This window comes from Littorina saxatilis, linkage group LG1 (assembly GCF_037325665.1).
Source record: "Littorina saxatilis isolate snail1 linkage group LG1, US_GU_Lsax_2.0, whole genome shotgun sequence".
Classification (NCBI taxonomy): Eukaryota; Metazoa; Mollusca; class Gastropoda; order Littorinimorpha; family Littorinidae; genus Littorina; species Littorina saxatilis.
In genome coordinates this window covers 68372436-68393982 of record NC_090245.1, presented here as the reverse complement: position 1 = coordinate 68393982, position 21547 = coordinate 68372436, and the positions used below count along the sequence as shown (strand labels likewise).

General features: G+C 43.4%; 2 protein-coding genes across 2 annotated transcripts in view; both read left to right on the top strand.

Moving 5' to 3' along the window:
* Positions 1 to 21547, top strand: part of LOC138950706 (uncharacterized) — a 134967-nt gene that overhangs the window by 48109 nt on the left and 65311 nt on the right. The gene's annotated exons all lie outside the window — the stretch shown is intronic.
* The window catches only part of LOC138977092 (multiple C2 and transmembrane domain-containing protein 1-like), a 58101-nt gene that overhangs the window by 19411 nt on the left and 17143 nt on the right, over positions 1 to 21547 (top strand). The window contains exons 10-12 of the mRNA XM_070350005.1: positions 10702 to 10827; positions 12135 to 12182; positions 13034 to 13048. Of these exons, the coding sequence (XP_070206106.1) occupies positions 10702 to 10827; positions 12135 to 12182; positions 13034 to 13048 (189 nt within the window). The remainder of the gene's footprint in view (positions 1 to 10701; positions 10828 to 12134; positions 12183 to 13033; positions 13049 to 21547) is intronic.

Genomic DNA, 21547 nt, shown 5'->3' with positions numbered 1-21547 from the left:
ATGCTTCAGTGGTCCTGCTTTAGGTTACATGATAACAGTGTTTTTAGCTTGATTGAGTTTTAAAAGACAAAAAAAAACAAAAAACAAGTCGCGTAAGGCGAAAATACAACATTTAGTCAAGTAGCTGTCGAACTCACAGAATGAAACTGAACGCAATGCACCGCAGCAAGACCGTATACTCGTAGCATCGTCAGTCCACCGCTCACGGCAAAGGCAGTGAAATTGACAAGAAGAGTGGGGTAGTAGTTGCGCTGAGGAGGATAGCACGCTTTTCTGTACCTCTCTTCGTTTTAACTTTCTGAGCGTGTTTTTAATCCAAACATATCATATCTATATGTTTTTGGAATCAGGAACCGACAAGGAATAAGATGAAAGTGTTTTTAAATTGATTTCGAAAATTTAATTTTGATAATAATTTTTATATATTTAATTTTCAGAGCTTGTTTTTAATCCAAATATAACATATTTATATGTTTTGGGAATCAGCAAATGATGGGGAATAAGAGAATAAGATGAATGTAAATTTGGATCGTTTTATAAAAAAAAATTATTTTTTACAATTTTCAGATTTTTAATGACCAAAGTCATTAATTAATTTTTAAGCCACCAAGCTGAAATGCAATACCTAAGTCCGGGCTTCGTCGAACATTACGTGACCAAAATTTCAACCAATTTGGTTGAAAAATGAGGGCGTGACAGTGCCGCCTCAACTTTCACGAAAAGCCGGATATGACGTCATCAAAGACATTTATCAAAAAAAAGAAAAAAACGTTCAGGGATATCATACCCAGGAACTCTCATGTCAAATTTCATAAAGATCGGTCCAGTAGTTTGGTCTGAATCGCTCTACACGCACTCACGCACACACACACACACACACACACACATACACACACACACACACATACACACACACACATACACCACGACCCTAAATGTAAACAAATCGCGTAAGGCGAAAATACAACATTTAGTCAAGTAGCTGTCAAACTCACAGAATGAAACTGAACGCAATGTCATTTTTCAGCAAGACCGTATACTCGTAGCATCGTCAGTCCACCGCTCATGGCAAAGGCAGTGAAATTGACAAGATTAAGAGCGGGGTAGTAGTTGCGCTAAGAAGGATAGCACGCTTTTCTGTACCTCTCTTTGTTTTAACTTTCTGAGCGTGTTTTTAATCCAAACATATCATATCTATATGTTTTTGGAATCAGGAACCGACAAGGAATAAGATGAAAGTGTTTTTAAATTGATTTTGACAATTTAATTTTGATAATAATTTTTATATATTTAATTTTCAGAGCTTGTTTTTAATCCAAATATAACATATTTATATGTTTTTGGAATCAGAAAATGATGGAGAATAAGATGAACGTAAATTTGGATCGTTTTATAAATTTTTATTTTTTTTTACAATTTTCAGATTTTTAATGACCAAAGTCATCAATTAATTTTTAAGCCACCAAGCTGAAATGCAATACCGAAGTCCGGGCTTCGTCGAAGATTACTTGACCAAAATTTCAACCAATTTGGTTGAAAAATGAGGGCGTGACAGTGCCGCCTCAACTTTCACGAAAAGCCGGATATGACGTCATCAAAGACATTTATCAAAACAATGAAAAAAACGTTCGGGGATTTCATACCCAGGAACTCTCATGTCAAATTTCATAAAGATCGGTCCAGTAGTTTAGTCTGAATCGCTCTACACACACACACAGACACACACACACACACGCACATACACCACGACCCTCGTCTCGATTCCCCCCTCTACGTTAAAACATTTAGTCAAAACTTGACTAAATGTAAAAAAAAAAGTAGAAATACAACTATTTTTTTGCAAGTGCTGCTCGCTTTCCTTTGCATAGATCAGCTTGGCACATCAATGTGAATCTAGTCCTATTTCCAACTTTGACCAACAATTCTCAGCCCTTCGTGCACCCACCTTAACCACACATACCCATTCCCTCACCAGCCCCTCCCCACCTACCCACATTATGACAGACATACGTTCTCCACACTTAGCCATAATGGCCAGTTCATTCACATCCTTAGTATCTCATACTCACACCCCGTATCATGTGTTGTAAAAGTGAGTGAACCTATTGCCAATGATATTAGTGACTTACGTTGTTGAGAATTGTGTGCACAATTTATTCGCTTTGGGTCATCATGGATGTTGCATTGAGGTTATCTGTTCCAGTCAAAAAATGTTGAACATTCAGTTGCCTGTCTGTTTAAAGTTCTGTTAGCCAACCACCATTAAATTACATATTCTTACTCCGAATCACATAATAGCATTGACACACTTCGAGATGCTTAGGTCATGATAAAAGCTACCCGTCTAAGTACAAGGGAAGCAACCCCAACTAAAAAAGTGACAGCACCATGGTACTTGCCACCCGCGGTTGCCTCCCATTAGTGGGTGACTACGTCACCATTGGTGCCTACCACGTGATAAACATCAATCGACTTCTATCACTTGAGAGAGACGGTCGTGTTTCACTTTGCTCTGGCTGTTTCGTTGTCTGCTGACACCCACCGGCCTCGGCCCCCGTCTTCTTGCTGGCTTTGCAGCTGGTGAGATCATTCCTTTTAGTCTTTGACGGGGCGGGGATATAGCTCAGTTGGTAGCGCGCTGGATTTGTATTCAGTTGGCCGCTGTCAGCGCGAGTTCGATCCCAGGTTCGGCGGAAATTTATTTCACAGAGTCAACTTTGTGTGCAGACTCTCTTCGGTGTCCGAACCACCCCCCGTGTATACTACATTGGGTGTGCACGTTAAAGATCCCACGATTGACAAAAGGGTCTTTCCTGGCAAAATTACTTAGGCACAGTTAATAATTGTCTACCATACCCGTGTGACTTGGAATAAGGCCGTGAAAGGTAAATATGCGCCGACATGGCTGCAATCTACTGGCCGTATAAAATTTCATCTCACACGGCATCACTGCAGAGCGCCTAGAACTGTACCCACGGAATATGCGCGATATAAGCGTCATTGATTGATTGATTGATTGATTGTTGTTGTTGTTCTGCTGTTAATTTCGCTAGTCCGTTGGACTTTGAAGTTCTCAGTAGTTTTTGGCTTCCTTGCCGGTCGCCATTTTTTGCTAGCACGTTGCCTTTGCTATTTTGTTGTTTTCGTCCGTGCGGACGCTTAACGCTATTTTTAGCTTGTTCTTAGCTGCCTTTCGGTAGCTACTTCGCATGTGTTAGTTGTGTGCGCTTGCTTGCTTCTGAAATTTTGCGTCCGTTCGGACTTTGCTATTTTCAGTTGTTTGTTTACTTGTTTCTCTCGGTCTTAACATGGCCGACAGCGATCATAAGAGGGGTGCGAAGGCTGAGGGTAAGGGCAAGGGCCCTGGTACGCCCAAATCCTCTGCACCTGTGTCTTCTAGCAAGAATCCTGTAATCATTGTGTCGGACCCTAAGAGTAAAACTTCGTTTTCGTTACCGATCTCTGCGCCGGACGGTTGCCGTCCGGCTCTCAACCGCTTGCGTCTGCCTCTAAGGCCGCTTTTTCGTCTTCGGTTGTGGCACCAGAGCTTCTGCTCTGGTGTTTACTTTGATCTCCTCTTTGCTTCCAGAAATTCGAAGCCTCGTCCGCGAGGAGATGTCACGAACGGACGCTGTTGTCAGCACCGTCCCCCGCCTGGGGGTAAGCGACGTTCATTCCTTGGCGTCTCTTTTGATGTCGGGGCCTTCAGTGACCTTGTCCGCCCTTGACCAGACTGCCGGCCACCGTGATGTTTGTGAACTTTCCCCGCCGGGACCCTCGTCTTCGCTTCGTGGCCTGCACTCGTTGTCTACTGCTTGCAGTAGTGTAACAGTGCATGTCCCTCAGGGGACAAGGTCACAGCAAGGTTGGTGTTCGCAGCAGCCGTTTACGGCAGCTGCTCTTCCGGTTCCCGGAAGCAGAGGTTCACCGGCTAGTGCACAGGCTACTGTCACGTCCGGCTCGAACTTCGCCTTACACCAGCAGTCGTCCGCGACAGCTGGGCTTCCGGCTCCAGCCGGAAGTAGAGGGTCACCGGCTAGTGCACAGGCTACTGTCACGTCCGGCTCGACCTTCGCCTTACACCAGCAGTCGTCCGCGACAGCTGGGCTTCCGGCTCTGGCCGGAAGTAGTGGTTCTTCGGTTAGTGCACAGGCTACTGTCACGTCCGGTCTGAACCACGCCTTACCGCAGCAGCCGTTTCCGGCAGCTGTCCTTCTGGCTCCCGCCGGAATTAGAGGTCATTCCTTGAGTGCACAGGCTACTGTCACTTCCGGTTTGACTCAAGGTCATACAGGTCATTCCTCGAGTGCACAGGCTACTGTCACTTCCGGTTTGACTCAAGGTCATACAGGTCATTCCTCGAGTGCACAGGCTACTGTCACTTCCGGTCTGACTCAAGGTCATACAGGTCATTCCTTGAGTGCACAGGCTACTGTCACTTCCGGTTTGACTCAAGGTCATGCAGGTCATTCCTCGAGTGCACAGGCTACTGTCACTTCCGGTTTGACTCAAGGTCATACCTACGGGGTTCCGGGCTTCAGCCCTCACTCTGTGCAGCAACAGATCTGGCATAGCGCCGCTGTTTCAGCTGCACTTCCGACTCCGCATGGATTTTCCGGTTCATTTCCTGCCGCTTCCTCTGGATCGTCACGCAACGTTGGACACGGTTTGCCCTTCGGGCATACGGGCCTCCGACCTCAGGTGAGCCAGCCGCTGCCACACACTTCGGTGGCGGGGGCTGCTGATGCCACACGTCCTCCAGCTTCGGTTTTTGACTCTGCTCAGCTTCCTCTTAGTCAGGATATGAGTTCGGTTGACTTCCAGCAGGACGGACTTCAGTCTTCCGGCCTCTTTATGCAGCGTCCTTTCTTGGGTTCTGGTGGCTTTGCGCCACCCCCCTTCGTTGGTCGCTTCGGACTCCAGGTCCGTTGACGATGAGCAGACGCTCTCGGGGGCTCCGGCCAGCTTCAAGGTTGCCCTTGAGGCTGCCGCGGAGGTCACGTTCCGCTATTTTCCGGAGGGAGCTGCGTCGTCGGCAAAGCCTTCTGGGGCCGCGCTTTCAGCGATGGCTGACTTCCGGTTGGCGAAGGAGGAAGATAGCTACTTCCGGTTTCTTGAGTTGCCCTCAGTGGCGTTTCAGTTCTCAAGGCTTTTCGCCAAGACCATGCCTTCCGGCAGCGGTCTCCCTTCGGTCTCAGTTCCGTTGCTGGTTCCGCACGGTTCAGCTCCGGAACTGGCGCTGGAATATCTCGCCTCTCCTGCTCAGGCTTCCTCCTTCGTGCCCCCCGCGGCTCAGAGGAAGTTGCCTATGCCAAAGTTGTCCCGGAACTTACTTTCGCTGTTTGCCCTTCCGCGTGCACCTTTGCAGGTCACACCGGAACTTCTCCCGCTTCTCACGAAGCCCTTGAAGAAGGACTCTTGTTTGCCTCTTTCTGAGCGGACTCTTTCCTCTTCTGTAGAAGTTGGCAGACAGCTCTTGGAACTTAGTTCCATTTCGGAGACGCTCCTTAGAGCCCTTTCTCGGGCTCTTACGGAGTCATTGGTGCCCTCTTAGTAAAGAGCAGGATGCGGAAGACATCTCCACTCTTCTCTCGACACTTGCTAGGGTGAACGAAGAGCAGATGAGGTTGTCCTCTCTGCACTATGCCCACGCGGCACGTGCAGAAGGGACTTGTTCCTTGCCCACTCCCAGTCCACTAAGGAGTCGACAAGGAACACCCTCCGTTCGTCGCCCTTTGTCGAGGGCTCTCTCTTCTGCCACCTGGCCTCTGATGCCAGGAAGCAGGAGATTGAGAGCAACAGAGACACTCAGTTCTCTTCCTTTGCTCTTCAGTCACTGAAGCTGCAGAAGCAGGCTCAGTCTAAGCAGACTAAGACCTCCGCTCAGCCGCACCCTGCTTCCCGCAAGAGGCCTCATGCCCCTTTCTGTGGTTCGGGCAAGAGGTCGTCTTCGGACAGGGGTAGAGGCGTGTCCCAGGGCAAGCCTCACCCCCAATGAGGTGGAATTTGCTGTCGTCTTTTGCCCTTCCGCGTGCACCTTTGCCGGTCACGCCGGAACTCCTTCGGTTTTGTACGAAGCCTTTGGGGAACGATTTGAGTCCCCTGCTCTCTGAGCGGACTCTCTTCCCCTCTGAGGAAGTGGGCAGACAGCTTTTGGAACTTGCCTCCTTTTCGGAGACACTCCTTTACGGAGTCCTTGGCGACCTTTACACTCAGTAAGAGCAGGACGCAGGGGACGCTTTCTCCACCTTTGCTAGGGTGAATTTAGAACAGAGGAGGTCGTCCTCTATGCACAATGGCCATGCGGTCATGTACAGACGGGACTTGTTCCTCGCCCATTCCTAGCTTTATGTGGAATCAACGAGAGACTCCCTTATAGTTCTTCACCCTCGGTGAATGGGTCTCTCTTCGGCTTCCCGGCTTGGAGGCCAGGAGGTTGGAGATAGAGACTCATAGAGACCTTCAGGTCTCTTCTTTTGCTCTTCAAGCTTTGAGGCAGCAAAACAGGCTCTACCTAGCAGACTCAGCCCTTTCAGGCTAAGTCCTCAGCTCAGGTTTAACCGGAGAGGTTGTTTCTTTCACAGACGTTGTAGTCTGTGTTATCGGAACAACAGCCGGCCTTCGGGCATCCGGGTTTTTTAGCCTCAGCTGGTGCAACAGCCATTCCTTCCGTCGGCGGTGGTGGTGTTGCTTTCTCTTATGGACTCGGTCCTAGTTGGTCTTTCGCCGAGTCTGACTCTGTCTTTCTCTAGTGATCGGACTCGTTCTGGTGTTTCGTCCAAACTTAAGGTTTACTTGAGTTGGCCTCAGAAGTTACATTCAGATTTTCCTGAGGTTGCATTGCTTTGGCAATGCATGGTGAGGAGTCATTCTTGTGGCCTATCACTTTTCTCAGCTTCGTTGGCTACTCCTCTCCTTTCGGCAGAGGTCTAGTTAATGTTCCGGTTTTCTTGGTGCGGGCTTTAGTCCAGCATCTTTTATGGCCGGTCTACGGGCGTTATGGCTCCCAGCCTTAGCCCGTGTAATAGTCTCCTGCCTGGCACGGGCGACTACGGTCCCCGTGTCTTTAGATTTGGTCTCTTCCTCTTCTCCCTCATCCCGACATGAGGCGAGTCGGGTCGACTTCCGGTGGGTTGGGTTGCCAGTGTCACGGTCACCTTCTACCACTTGCAACTATTACTGACGTTTGCCTGTTGTTTTCCGTGTCTGATTCTCGGTTTTGAGGTAATCAGACGTGTTTGGCTTTCAGCCAAACTCAGGAATTTTTTCTGGGTTTGGTCTGCCGCGAATTTTACTTCGGGCCCTTTTCCCTGAGAACTCTCGTTCTAACGCTGGTTGGCTTCACGGTTTTCCGGTTTTCCTTTCCAGTCTTGTTTTCTGTCTTGGGTTCTTGATTTTCATTCAATTACCTACAAGCAGACTGCTCTGCGAACACTCTGACTTTTCGTCATTTTGTTTAGGGTCACCGGTCACATCAGGCTTTGGCCACCGTGATCTCCGCATTTCCGATGGCTTACGCTTTATCGTAGTCCGCTGCTTCCTCTTTTTACCTCTCTCTATGCTTCCGCATGGACTGGTAGAGGACTACGGGTGACCGTCTCCTTTGAGATTTTCTCTTTGAGTTGGACTTTGGTATCTTGTACTCAGTTGTCTCTCTCTCTTTCTTGGAGATGGGTCACTCTTCTGGAGCTGACTGTTATCTCAAGGGCCTTTCGGGCCTCACTCCATCCCAAGGTTTACATACTTTGGCATGATTATCTTACGGTCTCCGTGACGGTTGGTCCTTTTCAGTTATGAATGGTCAACCTTACGCACGGTTCGTTTCCAGGGCATTGGCATTTTCTTCCAATAGTAAGGGGGGGGGGGGGCAGCTTGTCTGTCCCTCTACTCGGCTCGGGTTTATTCAAGACTTGAGCCCCTTTCTGGGCTGTTTTTCGGTTCAGGGCTCTCTGATGTTGACTTTTGCAACTTTCGCTTGAGAGACATCGCGCTGTCATCAGGATGGTTCTCGGTCCTTTTCTGTCTGCGGGCAGTGGGCCAGTTCCTGTCAGGGTTTTTTAGAGTGAGTTAGATTTTTCTTTCTCATGGGGCCCTTCCTGACTTTTGGCAGCGGGCCAGTTTTTTTAGCAAGGCTTTAGAGTGGCTCGGGATCCCCCTTGTCAAAGCTTTCTTCTATCACCCTCTTTTGCTCGGCCCGAGCTCATGTTTCCAGGGCCCGGGCCTCCTCCTCGGCCGTTTTACGGTCTAGGGGGTTGGATGACGTCCTGCGCTTAGTTACTGGCGCTCAGATTTTGTCCTTATTGGTTTTTCCGAGAGTTATTGCTGCCTTCTGTCAGGATGGATCTTGGTCCATTCCTGCCTTGGCGGCGGCTGGACGATGCCTCTCCAGTCCTTTGAGTGAGTTTGAACTTTTTTGATCTTACCCACCACCTTGTTGGAGTTATCTGCTATTATGTGATTCGGAGTAAGAATATACATGTAATTTAATCGAAAATTTTTAATTAAATTTTCATTTGATTAATATACTTACCCGAATCACATAGGTAATTCCCTCCCGCCTGCCCCGCTTTATAGTTTCTTAGTATTCTATAAGTCGATTGATGTTTATCACGTGGTAGGCACCAATGGTGACATAGTCACCCACTAATGGGAGGCAACCGCGGGTGGCAAGTACCATGGTGCTGTCACTTTTTTAGTTGGGGTTGCTTCCCTTGTACTTAGACGGGTAGCTTTTATCATGACCTAAGCATCTCGAAGTGTGTCAATACTATTATGTGATTCGGGTAAGTATATTAATCAAATGAAAATTTAATTAAAATTTTTCGAGTATCAGTGAGTGATAGGTTGTGTTCCTGGTGTCTTTGCTTTGTGACTGGCACCGTTACCGTGTCAAGTGCTGTTCACATGACAGACCTTTTACCAACTTTCAAGCAATTTTAGTCTGCGCCAAGTTAAATCAAAATTGCTGTCCATGTAAACGGCGCAAACGCTTAAACTAGTTTAAGCGGAAATTGACCTTTTTCACTTAAATTGTGGCGCATGCGCTGTGAAGTTTATTGTCAGATCTACCGGAACTAGGGGGCAAAAGGAAAAATCGACAACGAGGCTTGGTGCAAAGTCAAGTGCGGAGACGACGAGGCAAACTGTTGTGTTTGCAACTGCAAGTGCAACAGTGGAATGAAGAAAGAGAAATACGGTGGACAGAATTTGTCATTGTATGGCTTTCCGATGGGTGCAAGTGCGAAGGCGCAACAGCGAAGGACGCGATGGGTGCAAGCAATCCGACGACAGGGGTTTGTCGTGCCATTGAAAAGTCTGCTCGAGTCACTTCGTGTCTGGCAATGGCACGGCTATCAGCGATGCCAACTACGTTGACTTCGTACCCACCCTTAATCTTGGATTTCCCCTCCCCACTCTCTACCTCTCTCTCTCTCTCTCTCGCATGATACCGTATATACACGTACATACACGGATGTTTTTCTCTGTGTGAGTTTGTGTGTACGATACCGTGTGTACGTGTACGTGTGTGTGTGTGTGCGGTGTGTGTGTGGCGGTGTGTGTGTTTGTGTGTGTGAGTGTGTGTGTGTGTGTGCTTCACAGAGAGAGAGAGAGAGAGAGAGAGAGAGAGAGAGAGAGAGAGGGGGGCAGAGAGAGAACTCAGAACTCGGAATGGTTTATTATTAAGGCCACAGAGAGAGAGAGAGAGAGAGAGAGAGAGAGAGAGAGAGAGAGAGAGAAAGAGAGAGAGGCAGAGAGAGAGGCATAGAGAGAGACAGAGTGAGTGAGCGAGCGAGTGAGCAAGAGAGAGATAGAGAGAGATAGAGTCACACACACACACACACACACACAGGCACACACACACACACACTGAAACAGACACACACACGCACACACATACATACACAGACATACATATACACACACAAACCACGAGTGAGAGCGAGAGACTGAAAAAATGAGAAAGAGAGAGTCGTCAGTAAGTAGTGGTATTGACACGTAGCGATAATGACACGTCGCGCTGAAAGATGTAGTGCTGTCGACACGTAGTGATAATGAACGAATGATAGCGACTCATCGACAAATTATTTGTAGCACTAATCAACGTAGCGATAGCGGCACGTAGAACAAATGACACGTAGGACAAATGACACTCAGCACAAATGACAAATGACACGTAGCGCTAGCGATACGCACCCTCGCTTATGCAGGGGAAGTTCGCCAAGTCTTTCGTCCATATACCACCAATAGCCGTTTCAAACCATACCTTCGTGCATGTCCTTGACTTTTTGTTCATGATTTTGAACAAGATAATCCGTTTTCTTGCAGAATTTCTCAAAGTAATCCTCTGGCAAAGTAATCTTCGAGCATCGAAAGTGAAAGAGGTATTTCAGGCCAGGCACCTATTGCCCCCTAGTTCCGGTTATCAGAGAGAGGCTGCCGTGCCCTAAAATCTGATTGGTCGAAACGCTGGGGGCAAAGGTTATACGAAAAAGGTCTATTCTCGGCAGACTTGAAGGCAAGGCCAGTCGAGTTGCAGCTAAATCTGTCTTAAATCGACTTGGCCTCAACAACTCAGGAGCGATTTCCAATCAACAAAAGTTCGGGAAAAGTTGGTTGAAAATCTAGCTGCCATGTGAACAGCACTTTACTGTGATATTTGACAAGTGTGTGTGTCATTGCTAATTGTGTGTGTGTGTACAGGTGTTCCTTGTGATGGTGTGGAACTTTGAGATGTACATGCTGCCTATCACACTGCTGCTCATCTTCCTCAAAAATCTCATCATTGCTCAGATTGTGGGGGCCTTCAAACGCGAGCAAGTTGAAGATGTGAGTAGGTCAAGTACGTCACATGCATCACTGTGTCCCCTCCGATCAAGCAACGGGAAAGTCACATTGTGTCACTGTGATTTTGTTTTGTGATACCATATTATGTTGGTAAAATCATGTCATTTGTACTAGGATATCATATAATTTGGTTCAGAGAACATTGCACCAGCTAGCGGACTATTGTGTTCACAAGTTGTTTTTTAATAACTTATATAAGTCAACAATGTCCTTGTTGAACTAAGACACTCTTTGGCAAGCAGCGTTTTGAGTTTGTTAGTACTAAAGTAGTCTTTTGACTCGTAAAAACATGGTGAATTTTAAAGTTTCAAAATTTAGGGAATTAGATCGTTTTTGACTCACATGCGAAGCAAAAGTGAGTCTATGTACTCACCCCAGACGTCCGTCCGTCCGTCCGGACGTCCGTCCGTCCGGAAAACTAACGTTGGATATTTCTTGGACACTATTCAGTCTATCAGTACCAAATTTGGCAAGATGGTGTATGATGACAAGGCCCCAAAAAACATACATAGCATCTTGACCTTGCTTCAAGGTCAAGGTCGCAGGGGCCATAAATGTTGCCTAAAACACAGCTATTTTTCACATTTTTCACATTTTCTCTGAAGTTTTTGAGATTCAATACCTCACCTATATATGATATAAAGGGCAAAGTAAGCCCCATCTTTTGATACCAGTTTGGTTTACCTTGCTTCAAGGTCAAGGTCACAGGAGCTCTTCAAAGTTGGATTGTATACATATTTTGAAGTGACCTTGACCCTGAACTATGGAAGATAACTGTTTCAAACTTAAAAATTATGTGGGGCACATGTTATGCTTTCATCATGAGACACATTTGGTCACATATGATCAAGGTCACTTTGACCCTTATGAAATGTGACCAAAATAAGGTAGTGAACCACTAAAAGTGACCATATCTCATGGTAGAAAGAGCCAATAAGCACCATTGTACTTCCTATGTCTTGAATTAACAGCTTTGTGTTGCATGACCTTGACCTTGGGTCAAGGTCACATGTATTTTGGTAGGAAAAATGTGTAAAGCATGTGAGTCGTATGGGCTTTGCCCTTCTTGTTCAGATTTATTTTGAAACATTTAGTGTGTGATATTTTGTTCTCGTTGTAATGTAAATTAGCCAATCAAGCTGACTATTCATATTTTCCTCTGTAACAAAAATTAAAAAAATGAATTAAATAAATAAGTAAAAAATAAAAAATTAGACTTTGACTTGTTCTAGTGTACATTGCAATGAATTATAACATATAAATTCACCTTTGCCTTTCTCTGTTAATAGGAATATTTCGATGAGGAAGACGAGGAAGAAGACGAGGAGAAAGAAAAGGTAACATTAAAGGCAGCATGCCTCCTGTGCTAAAGAGGACAGATGTAACCCAGCAGTCATGTTGTTGTCAGTGCATGAATGTTGTCATTGTACAGGAAGCCCGGCCAAGGAATAGACTATCAGTTAATCATTAAATAGTTAAGTTGTGGAAACATAAGATTGTGAATGTAGAAAAGACAGAAAGTAAAACGAGATTAACAGGACATTAACATTCTTACATATTAATCATCACTACAGGTTCGGAGTTAAGAAAATAAAATTATGAAACTGCTGTACACATGCAGGCAAAGAAGCCTTGTGAATGTCATTCTGTGTGAGATTTGAAGGTATTGTATAGTTATTCACAAAATAGGTTTTTTTACAAAATAGAAGGAAAAGAATATTCTTTGTTTATGTAGCAGATTTGATCTTGTGGTAGTCAAGTCTTATAGTCAAGTTGGTGTCGGAGGATGTTGCATTGTTGTAACGCTGATGAACATCTGCTTTGTGTTTATCATTTCTGATAGAAATTGGCCAAAACCAGCATAGAATTAAGAAGCATAATAACACTAATAGAGCTTTCTCAATTCTTCAAGCACTGTGTTTGCATGGCTATAAATCATCATGGCGTATTTCTAATTTTCATGAATGAGATAAATGTAAGCAGTCTGCACCTTCTGCCGAAATAGAATATCCATAGCAATGATGTAGAGTACATGTTATGAGGTGCTTTCACTAGCGATATGTAGCAAACTCCTCAATGTGTTAACTGATGACCCTGAGAGTTCTCTGTTGTATGTTTTCTGCTTCTGAGTTAAGTGCAATTTTGTTTCGTTGTTTTTGTATCGGTTGCAATTTGTCTGTTTGTCTAGAATTCCAAAGTGAAGGTAAACAAATATTCAGAAATAGTGTTGATTTCTGTTTATTTACTTATGTAGCTAGTGTCACAGCTAATCTCTGTGTACATAGCCTTCTGGGTTTATGCACCTTTTTTAGCTGAGCTCTTTCCACGTTAAAGTCTCTTTTCTTTTCTCAAATGCTGTTGATTTGCTGTGCATTTCTCCTGCAGTAAACAGGTGTTCTTGTGTGGCAGATTTGTTTTCAAATGGTGACTGATTTGTGTGCAGCACTTGGGTTCCTTCAAATGTAGTGTGCTGTTATTTCATATTCATCAAACCTAAAAAAACAAACGATTCAAAAAGCAATTTTCAAGCTTTTCTCTCACTTTACATTCTGTTGGAATAACACATGTATTTTAAAAAAGAAGTCGGTTTGTGTATCGCACAAAATAGCTTGTATACATGTATTATAAGTTCCTGTTCTTGTAAACGAAGAACATGCAAACAACTCCACATCTCTGTAAATCTAAATATATGGAAGCCTACCTTGTATATGTTCTCTGCTATTTCATTCTCATCATTTTTCATTGTAGTATATTATGTTCCATTGTATGCTTTTTTATCAGTTGATTCACCCGAGTGTTTACTACCCTTGAATTTACTTTTCTTCTTTTAAATGACTGATTTATTTCAGTGCATAACTCTCATTTGGCCTTGAATATGTTTCTTCAGTTTTTAGCTATTTTCAACCCAGTCAATAATGCAGTAGTACAGGTATTTTGTTTGAAGTTGCATTTGTTGCAATTATGTTATCATTTTGATTTTATGTTTGTTGTTTTTATTTGGGCTTGGTTGGTTAGGAAGTCTGTGTTTATTTAAATAATATTCCCTTTACCTTCATAGTTAAGATGTTTATTGAAGGTAAAATGGTGTGTGGCTGCATGGGTTAGAATACGTGGGGGGGGGGGGGGGGGTGTTATTTGGCATGGTTTTTTTTTTCATTTTCAGTTGTTTTTATTTTAACGTATAGGAACTTGAGAAGTAGGTCGGCATGTCTCTTCCGGTTATGTTTTATGACCAAAACTGACTCTCAGAGAAGAGAGGGAGAAAGAGGGTGTGTGTGTGCATGAGTGTGTGTGAGCGTGTGTGTCTCTTGGTGCAACTTCAATGCTTCACTGTTGAAAAAGATGAGCTACAGAGTAGAAGTGAAAGGGGAAAAAGTAATTAATAGGCAAACACGTTCTATTAGAAATATTTTTCAATATCTCTTGCAGAAGATATTTTAGTCAAGAGAAGGCCAGGACATACAATCATTAATTTATTTGTGTAATTTCTATTATAATTTCTTTTTGCGCTGTTTTTTTCCAGGTCTTATTTGTAAGTTGATTGTAAAAAGCAATGTATAGAATGCAATCACAAGATCCAGCTACTATAACAAAATTATGTATTTCTGTGCTGTACAATGGAAAGCAGATGAACGAAAAGGTGAGATATGTGGTTACTCACAAAGATGAACCCGGAACACAGCATGAAGCCCATACCTAAATAAAATTACTTTTTTTTTTTCAAAGAGAAAGCTGCTTTACATTTTTTATCAGTAGTTAGAATAAGTACCACCATTTCTATCATAGTTACCTGAAATTACCCTGCTTAATTTTGTCATAAACAAAAATATTTACTTTTGAATCTAGAATAAAACCCTTTTATTAGAACCTTGAGCTTTGAACAACAATCAAAAGAAAAGATCGAGAGAGAAAAAGAGGAAGGACAGTCGAAGAATATCTTCATTCTTTTTTGTTGTGATTTTGCAGAGACTATATTATAATTGTACGCTGAGACAATTTTGTAGTTGTATATGTGCCATATATATTTTAAGCATGTTTCTACATTTAAAATGTATACATTAATTGTATCACCATCTCTTCACCCCTTCGTCATTTATACCACAACTTTCATTATACATGTAAACTCTCTTGGATTTTGAGCTTCTTTGTCTGCAGACCCCTTCATTTTTTTCTGTTAGACAATTTGTTACAGGGTAGTCCATGCACAGTACTAAGACAAGTATACCTGGTACTTCCCATGAATTATTATGTTCCATACACAAGGCAATTAGTGAAATCTTGGTCAGGAGTGTACATCTAATTAGCTAAATGCACATATATGATGTGAAGAGTCATATTTCATTATGGTTTTGCCTTTAATTTAAGTACAGAAAGTATGTTCCTAATTTTTACATTTAGTCAAGTTTTGACTAAATGTTTTAACATCGAGGGGGAATCGAAACGAGGGTCGTGGTGTATGTGTGTGCGTGTGTGCGTGCGTGTGTGCGTGCGTGTAGAGCGATTCAGACCAAACTACTGGACCGATCTTTATGAAATTTGACATGAGAGTTCCTGGGTATGATATCCCCGAACGTTTTTTTCCTTTTTTTGATAAATGTCTTTGATGACGTCATATCCGGCTTTTCGTGAAAGTTGAGGCGGCACTGTCACGCTCTCATTTTTCAACCAAATTGGTTGAAATTTTGATCAAGTAGTCTTCGACGAAGCCCGGACTTCGGTATTGCATTTCAGCCTGGTGGCTTAAAAATTAATTAATGACTTTGGTCATTAAAAATCTGAAAATTGTAAAAAAAATTATTTTTTTCTAAAACGATCCAAATTTACGTTCATCTTATTCTCCATCATTTTCTGATTCCCAAAACATATAAATATGTTATATTCGGATTAAAAACAAGCTCTGAAAATTAAATATATAAAAATTATTATCAAAATTAAATTTTTGAAATCAATTTAAAAACACTTTCATCTTATTACTTGTCGGTTCCTGATTCCAAAAACATATAGATATGATATGTTTGGATTAAAAACACGCTCAGAAAGTTAAAACAAAGAGAGGTACAGAAAAGCGTGCTATCCTTCTCAGCGCAAGTACTACCCCGCTCTTCCTGTCAATTTCACTGCCTTTGCCGTGCGCGGTGGACTGACGATGCTACGAGTATACGGTCTTGCTGCGTTGCATTGCGCTCAGTTTCATTCTGTGAGTTCGACAGCTACTTGACTAAATGTTGTATTTTCGCCTTACGCAACTTGTTTTAATTTTGTTTTGATAAAGTTAAGCTAGGTGTTCTAAGTTTGTGTCACATTTTTTACATTTAGTCAAGTTTTGACTAAATGTTTTAACGTAAAGGGGGGAATCGAGACGAGGGTCGTGGTGTATGTGTGTGTGTGTGTGTCTGTATATATGTGTATGTGCGTGCGTGTGTGTGTGTGTGTGTGTGTGTAGAGCAATTCAGACCAAACTACTGGACCGATCTTTATGAAATTTGACATGAGAGTTCCTGGGATTGATATCCCCGAACGTTTTTTTCCTTTTTTATATTTAGTCAAGTTTTGACTAAATATTTTAACATCGAGGGGGAATCGAAACGAGGGTCGTGGTGTGTGTGCGTGTGTCTGTGTGTGTGTGTAGAGCGATTCAGACTAAACTACTGGACCGATCTTTATGAAATTTGACATGAGAGTTCCTGGGTATGAAATCCCCGAACGTTTTTTTCATTTTTTTGATAAATGTCTTTGATGACGTCATATCCGGCTTTTCGTGAAAGTTGAGGCGGCACTGTCACGCCCTCATTTTTCAACCAAATTGGTTGAAAGTTTGGTCAAGTAATCTTCGACGAAGCCCGGACTTCGGTATTGCATTTCAGCTTGGTGGCTTAAAAATGAATTAATGACTTTGGTCATTAAAAATCTGAAAATTGTAAAAAAAAATAAAAATTTATAAAACGATCCAAATTTACGTGTACAGCAGTCCCTCTCATGAACGGACACCCTTGGGCCATAGCAAAACTGTCCGTACATTGCAGGTGTCCGGTCACGGGAGGGGTGACCACACCACCCCCTCCCCCATACACTCACACAGAGACACACAAACAACAGGATTGAGTCTATGCTAATCACTTCTTGTGGCTAATAAACAATAAACTCATAATACTTCTTTAAACGTTTCTGTAAAAATGATTTGTATGAAAAGTGTTGAAAAGAAGAGATAAAATAAATCCTCAAGGCAGTGAACACACTCACCATGCACTGACATACGAAAGCAGCCACACAAACACAGCACAGAGGAGCGTGTGCAGATGCTTTGCAAGAATTGGCTTGAAACCCAGTTTGAATAAATAGCAGCAGATAGAGCTGCATGTCATAATCATGTAATTTATTTTCATCTTGTCTGGCTTTATTGACTGCATGCCGATCATGTGGCATGGCAGTGACTTTTCACTCTTCAGTCGGAAATACACTGTACATAACACAGCTCCCACTCTCCCTCACTAATGCCTACCCCAAGCCGTGACAACTGATGCTTGGAAATTGTGTGGAAGAGTACACCTCTCTATTTCTCTCCAATGCTCTTCCTGCTGACATGCAGTGACACCGGACACCCCACAGAGTTTAGCCAGCTACCCCTCCACCCCCCCACCTCCCTCTCTCTCTCACTCCCTCCCTCCAGCCATGTACTGTTGGGCTGTGGCCAGAGAGGTCAGCTCCAACTGTTCACTCAGAGCAAAACCAGTTGACTGTGTCGTAACTTTTGACACAGCAAGACAACTGAAGGGTTCACAGATTAGGCAACCGACTCACTGGTCAAGGCTGAGGGGAAACAAGAGTATCTTGTCAATGAAAGAGGTTACACACAGACACACGATGCTGAGAACTGTGGCCGGTTTTTCACTCTCTTTCGCTCAGGACCTTCATCGACTGTGGTTTCTCAGTGTTGTTTACGTCCAACAGACAAGAATAAAGAGCACAGTGCAGTTTCATGTTGGTATCTTCGCATGTACTCCACTCCTGACCAAAACTACCCTCCCCTCCTGATGGGTACAGGTGCACTCAAGTTACCAGTGACTGTCGTCACGCCATTGCGGCTGTGATCTTTGCACCAAGAGCCGGACTGCTCTGTTATTATGGGGGCGAGGACGCCCCCATTCTATACGGATAGTTTCGAGGTTGACCATGGGCAGCGCCATTTTGTTGTGAAATACGTCATCAGTTTGTGTACACAGGAAGTTGTGACATCCGTCACCCTATGGGAGGGGTGACGTCAAAATTGGTCATCTGTAGAAAGTTGTGAAATCCGTCACCCTATGGGAGGGGTGACGTCAAAATTGGTCATCACAGAGTTTGTGTAACACAGGAAGTTGTGAAATACGTCACCCTATGGGAGGGGTGACGTCAAAATTGTTCAACAAAAACATGATATGTCGCATTGTGCAGGGTCAACTGCAACAAACTCAAACCGAGCCATTCATACCTAGCTGTATTTGAGTGACTTATATACCCGACATTTTTATTTCTTATTTTTAGCACAGGTGTAGGAAAAATCATGAACCAAAATGTTATTTATTTTCTAATTTAACATTTTTTTTACAAATATGACCATGGTCTTTTAAACATACAGTGACATTAAACATTGTTATGTTAAAAAAAAGAAAAAAGAAAAAAAGCTTTTGTGCACAAATCAGAAAATACATTGTACATTTTACCTACAGGCCAAACCGTGAGTGTCTGTGGCAAAGCCCGACCCAGGAAATTGCACTGATTTTATATTTAGATCAGAGAGAAATTGTCAAGAACAGGCGCTTGCATTTGGATGTGTCCAATGATAGTAGGTTTGGTTGTGATCAATCAGAATAATGTAGGAATAAAAATGTATGACAGTTTAGTATGATGACATGTAATTCACATATGCTGAAATATGATATTATACATCATGTAATATTATTATGGCTGTTGCCATGACCATGAAACCCAACAAAGGTTTAATGTAATGTAATTCAAAATACCAAAACCGAGCACCTATTAATCTCGTCTTTGCGCGTGAAGATTGAGGCCGTCTGCCAGTAGCGGTTAGGTCATACAGTGGAACCCCTCTCTAGCGACCTTTAAAATGTTGACAAAAATCGGTCCTTGTGGAGGAGGGTCCTTACAGAGGGAGGGGGCGGAGTCAGGGGGCCACAAAGAAAGTCAGATTTAAAAAAAAAAAGAAAACAGAGAAGTTTGAGTTGCTGACGACCGTTCTCTCTGAAAGCAAACTGCTTCGATTTCATGTTTGTCCTTGGTGTCCACCAGTTCTGGTGCATGTACTACCCTGGCCAAGTTTCCTCTCAAGACATCAAAGAGACCGCCCCAGTATACTCTACAGCCTCTGGGCGAACCACCTCTCATAGCTAAAACTGGGTCAATGACCCCTGGGAAGAAGGTCAGTGTCTATAAAAATTTTACTCCTAGGCCTGCGGCCAGGGGGGGGGGGGGGAGTATACCGGTACCATTTGAGAATCAGACCAAATGAGAATTGAACCATTTGAGAACATCCTTTTTTTTCAATCACTACATCGAAGGCCTGCGGCCCGGGGTTCACATGGGTTGGTTTGTTTGTTTGTTTCAAACCCACACCCATATACACACATTTCCCATTTAAACCATTTGTCGGCCCCCTGTCGATATTTATCGACTAAGTTCCTTGTGGATTTTGTTGTGGTGAAAATTTGACGATGGTCTGTCCGTACATTGGAGGTATGACCTGCTGTTGGGACCGAAAATGAGTGTCCGTGTCCACGTTTTCCAGGTGTCCGTTTAAGGGGGGGCAAATATAGAAGGAAAACACTCCGTGCCGAGCAAATGTGTCCGTACATGTCAGGTGTCCGCTCACGCCGGGGGCCGTACATTGCAGGGACTGCTGTATCTTATTCTCCATCATTTGCTGATTCCAAAAACATATAAATATGTTATATTCGGATTAAAAACAAGCTCTGAAAATTAAATATATAAAAATTATTATCAAAATTAAATTGTCCAAATCAATTTAAAAACACTTTCATCTTATTCCTTGTCGGTTCCTGATTCCAAAAACATATAGATATGATATGTTTGGATTAAAAACACGCTCAGAAAGTTAAAACAAAGAGAGGTACAGAAAAGCGTGCTATCCTTCTTAGCGCAACTACTACCCCGCTCTTCTTGTCAATTTCACTGCCTTTGCCATGAGCGGTGGACTGACGATGCTACGAGTATACGGTCTTGCTGAAAAATGGCATTGCGTTCAGTTTCATTCTGTGAGTTCGACAGCTACTTGACTAAATATTGTATTTTCGCCTTACGCAACTTGTTTGATAAATACCTTTGATGACGTCATATCCGGCTTTTCGTGAAAGTTGAGGCGGCACTGTCACGCCCTCATTTTTCAATCAAATTGATTGAAATTTTGGCCAAGCAATCTTCGACGAAGGCCGGACTTCAGTATTGCATTTCAGCTTGGTGGCTTAAAAATTAATTAATGACTTTGGTCATTAAAAATCTGAAAATTGTAACAAATATTTTTTTTTTTCTAAAACGATCCAAATTTACGTTCATCTTATTCTCCATCATTTTCTGATTCCAAAAACATACAAATATGTTATATTTGGATTAAAAACAAGCTCTAAAAATTAAATATATAAAAATTATTATCAAAATTAAATTTTCGAAATCAATTTAAAAACACTTTCATCTTATTCCTTGTTGGTTCCTGATTCCAAAAACATATACCTACTTTCCGGGTCATAAGGCGCGACTTTTTTCCTCTAGTTCGACCCCTGCCCCTGCGTCTTGTATAAGGAAGCCTCTAATCCGTGTATGAAATACGAAAAAAATCAAAGAGACCGCCTGAGTACCAGTCAAACAACTTGTGATAATGCATGTTTCAGCTACTAGGTACTGCCCTGGCCAAGTTTCCTCGAGCTCTCAAGCCACCCAGCTATCACAATGCCTGCCTTTGATCTGGCCGCACACACAGAGCACACATAATTATTTCCACTCTGTTAAACTCGGTCACTGACCCGGTGCAGGAAGTATTTCCTCTCTCAGATATGACAGGGGAACCACCTCTCATGGCAAAAACTGGGTCATTGACCCCTGGGAAGAAGGTCGTGTCTATAAACAAGGCCACCCAGCTATCACAATGTCTTTGATCTCGCCGCACACACAGAGTTCGACTCTGTTAAACTCGGTCACTGACCGGTCACTGACCCCGAAGCAGGAAGTGTTTCCTCTCTCAGATATGACAGGAACCACCTCTCATGGCAAAAACTGGGTCATTGACCCCTGGGAAGAAGGTCGTGTCTATAAACAATGGACCTGGCTTTGATCTCGCCGGCTTATTTTCATTCTTCGACTACCGGTATACTTTTTCAATTTTGGTGCGCCCTATGGCCCCCTGCTCCAATGGGTGACTGGATTACAAATTGTTTTAAAAAGAAGGGGGTGCGTCTTAGATAACGAAGCGCCTTGTCACCCGGAAAGTACGGTAGATATGATATGTTTGGATTAAAAACACGCTCAGAAAGTTAAAACAAAGAGAGGTACAGAAAAAGCGTGCTATCCTTCTCAGCGCAAGTACTACCCCGCTCTTCTTGTCAATTTCACTGCCTTTGCTGTGAGCGGTGGACTGACGATGCTATGAGTATACGGTCTTGCTGCGTTGCATTTCGTTCAGTTTCATTCTGTGAGT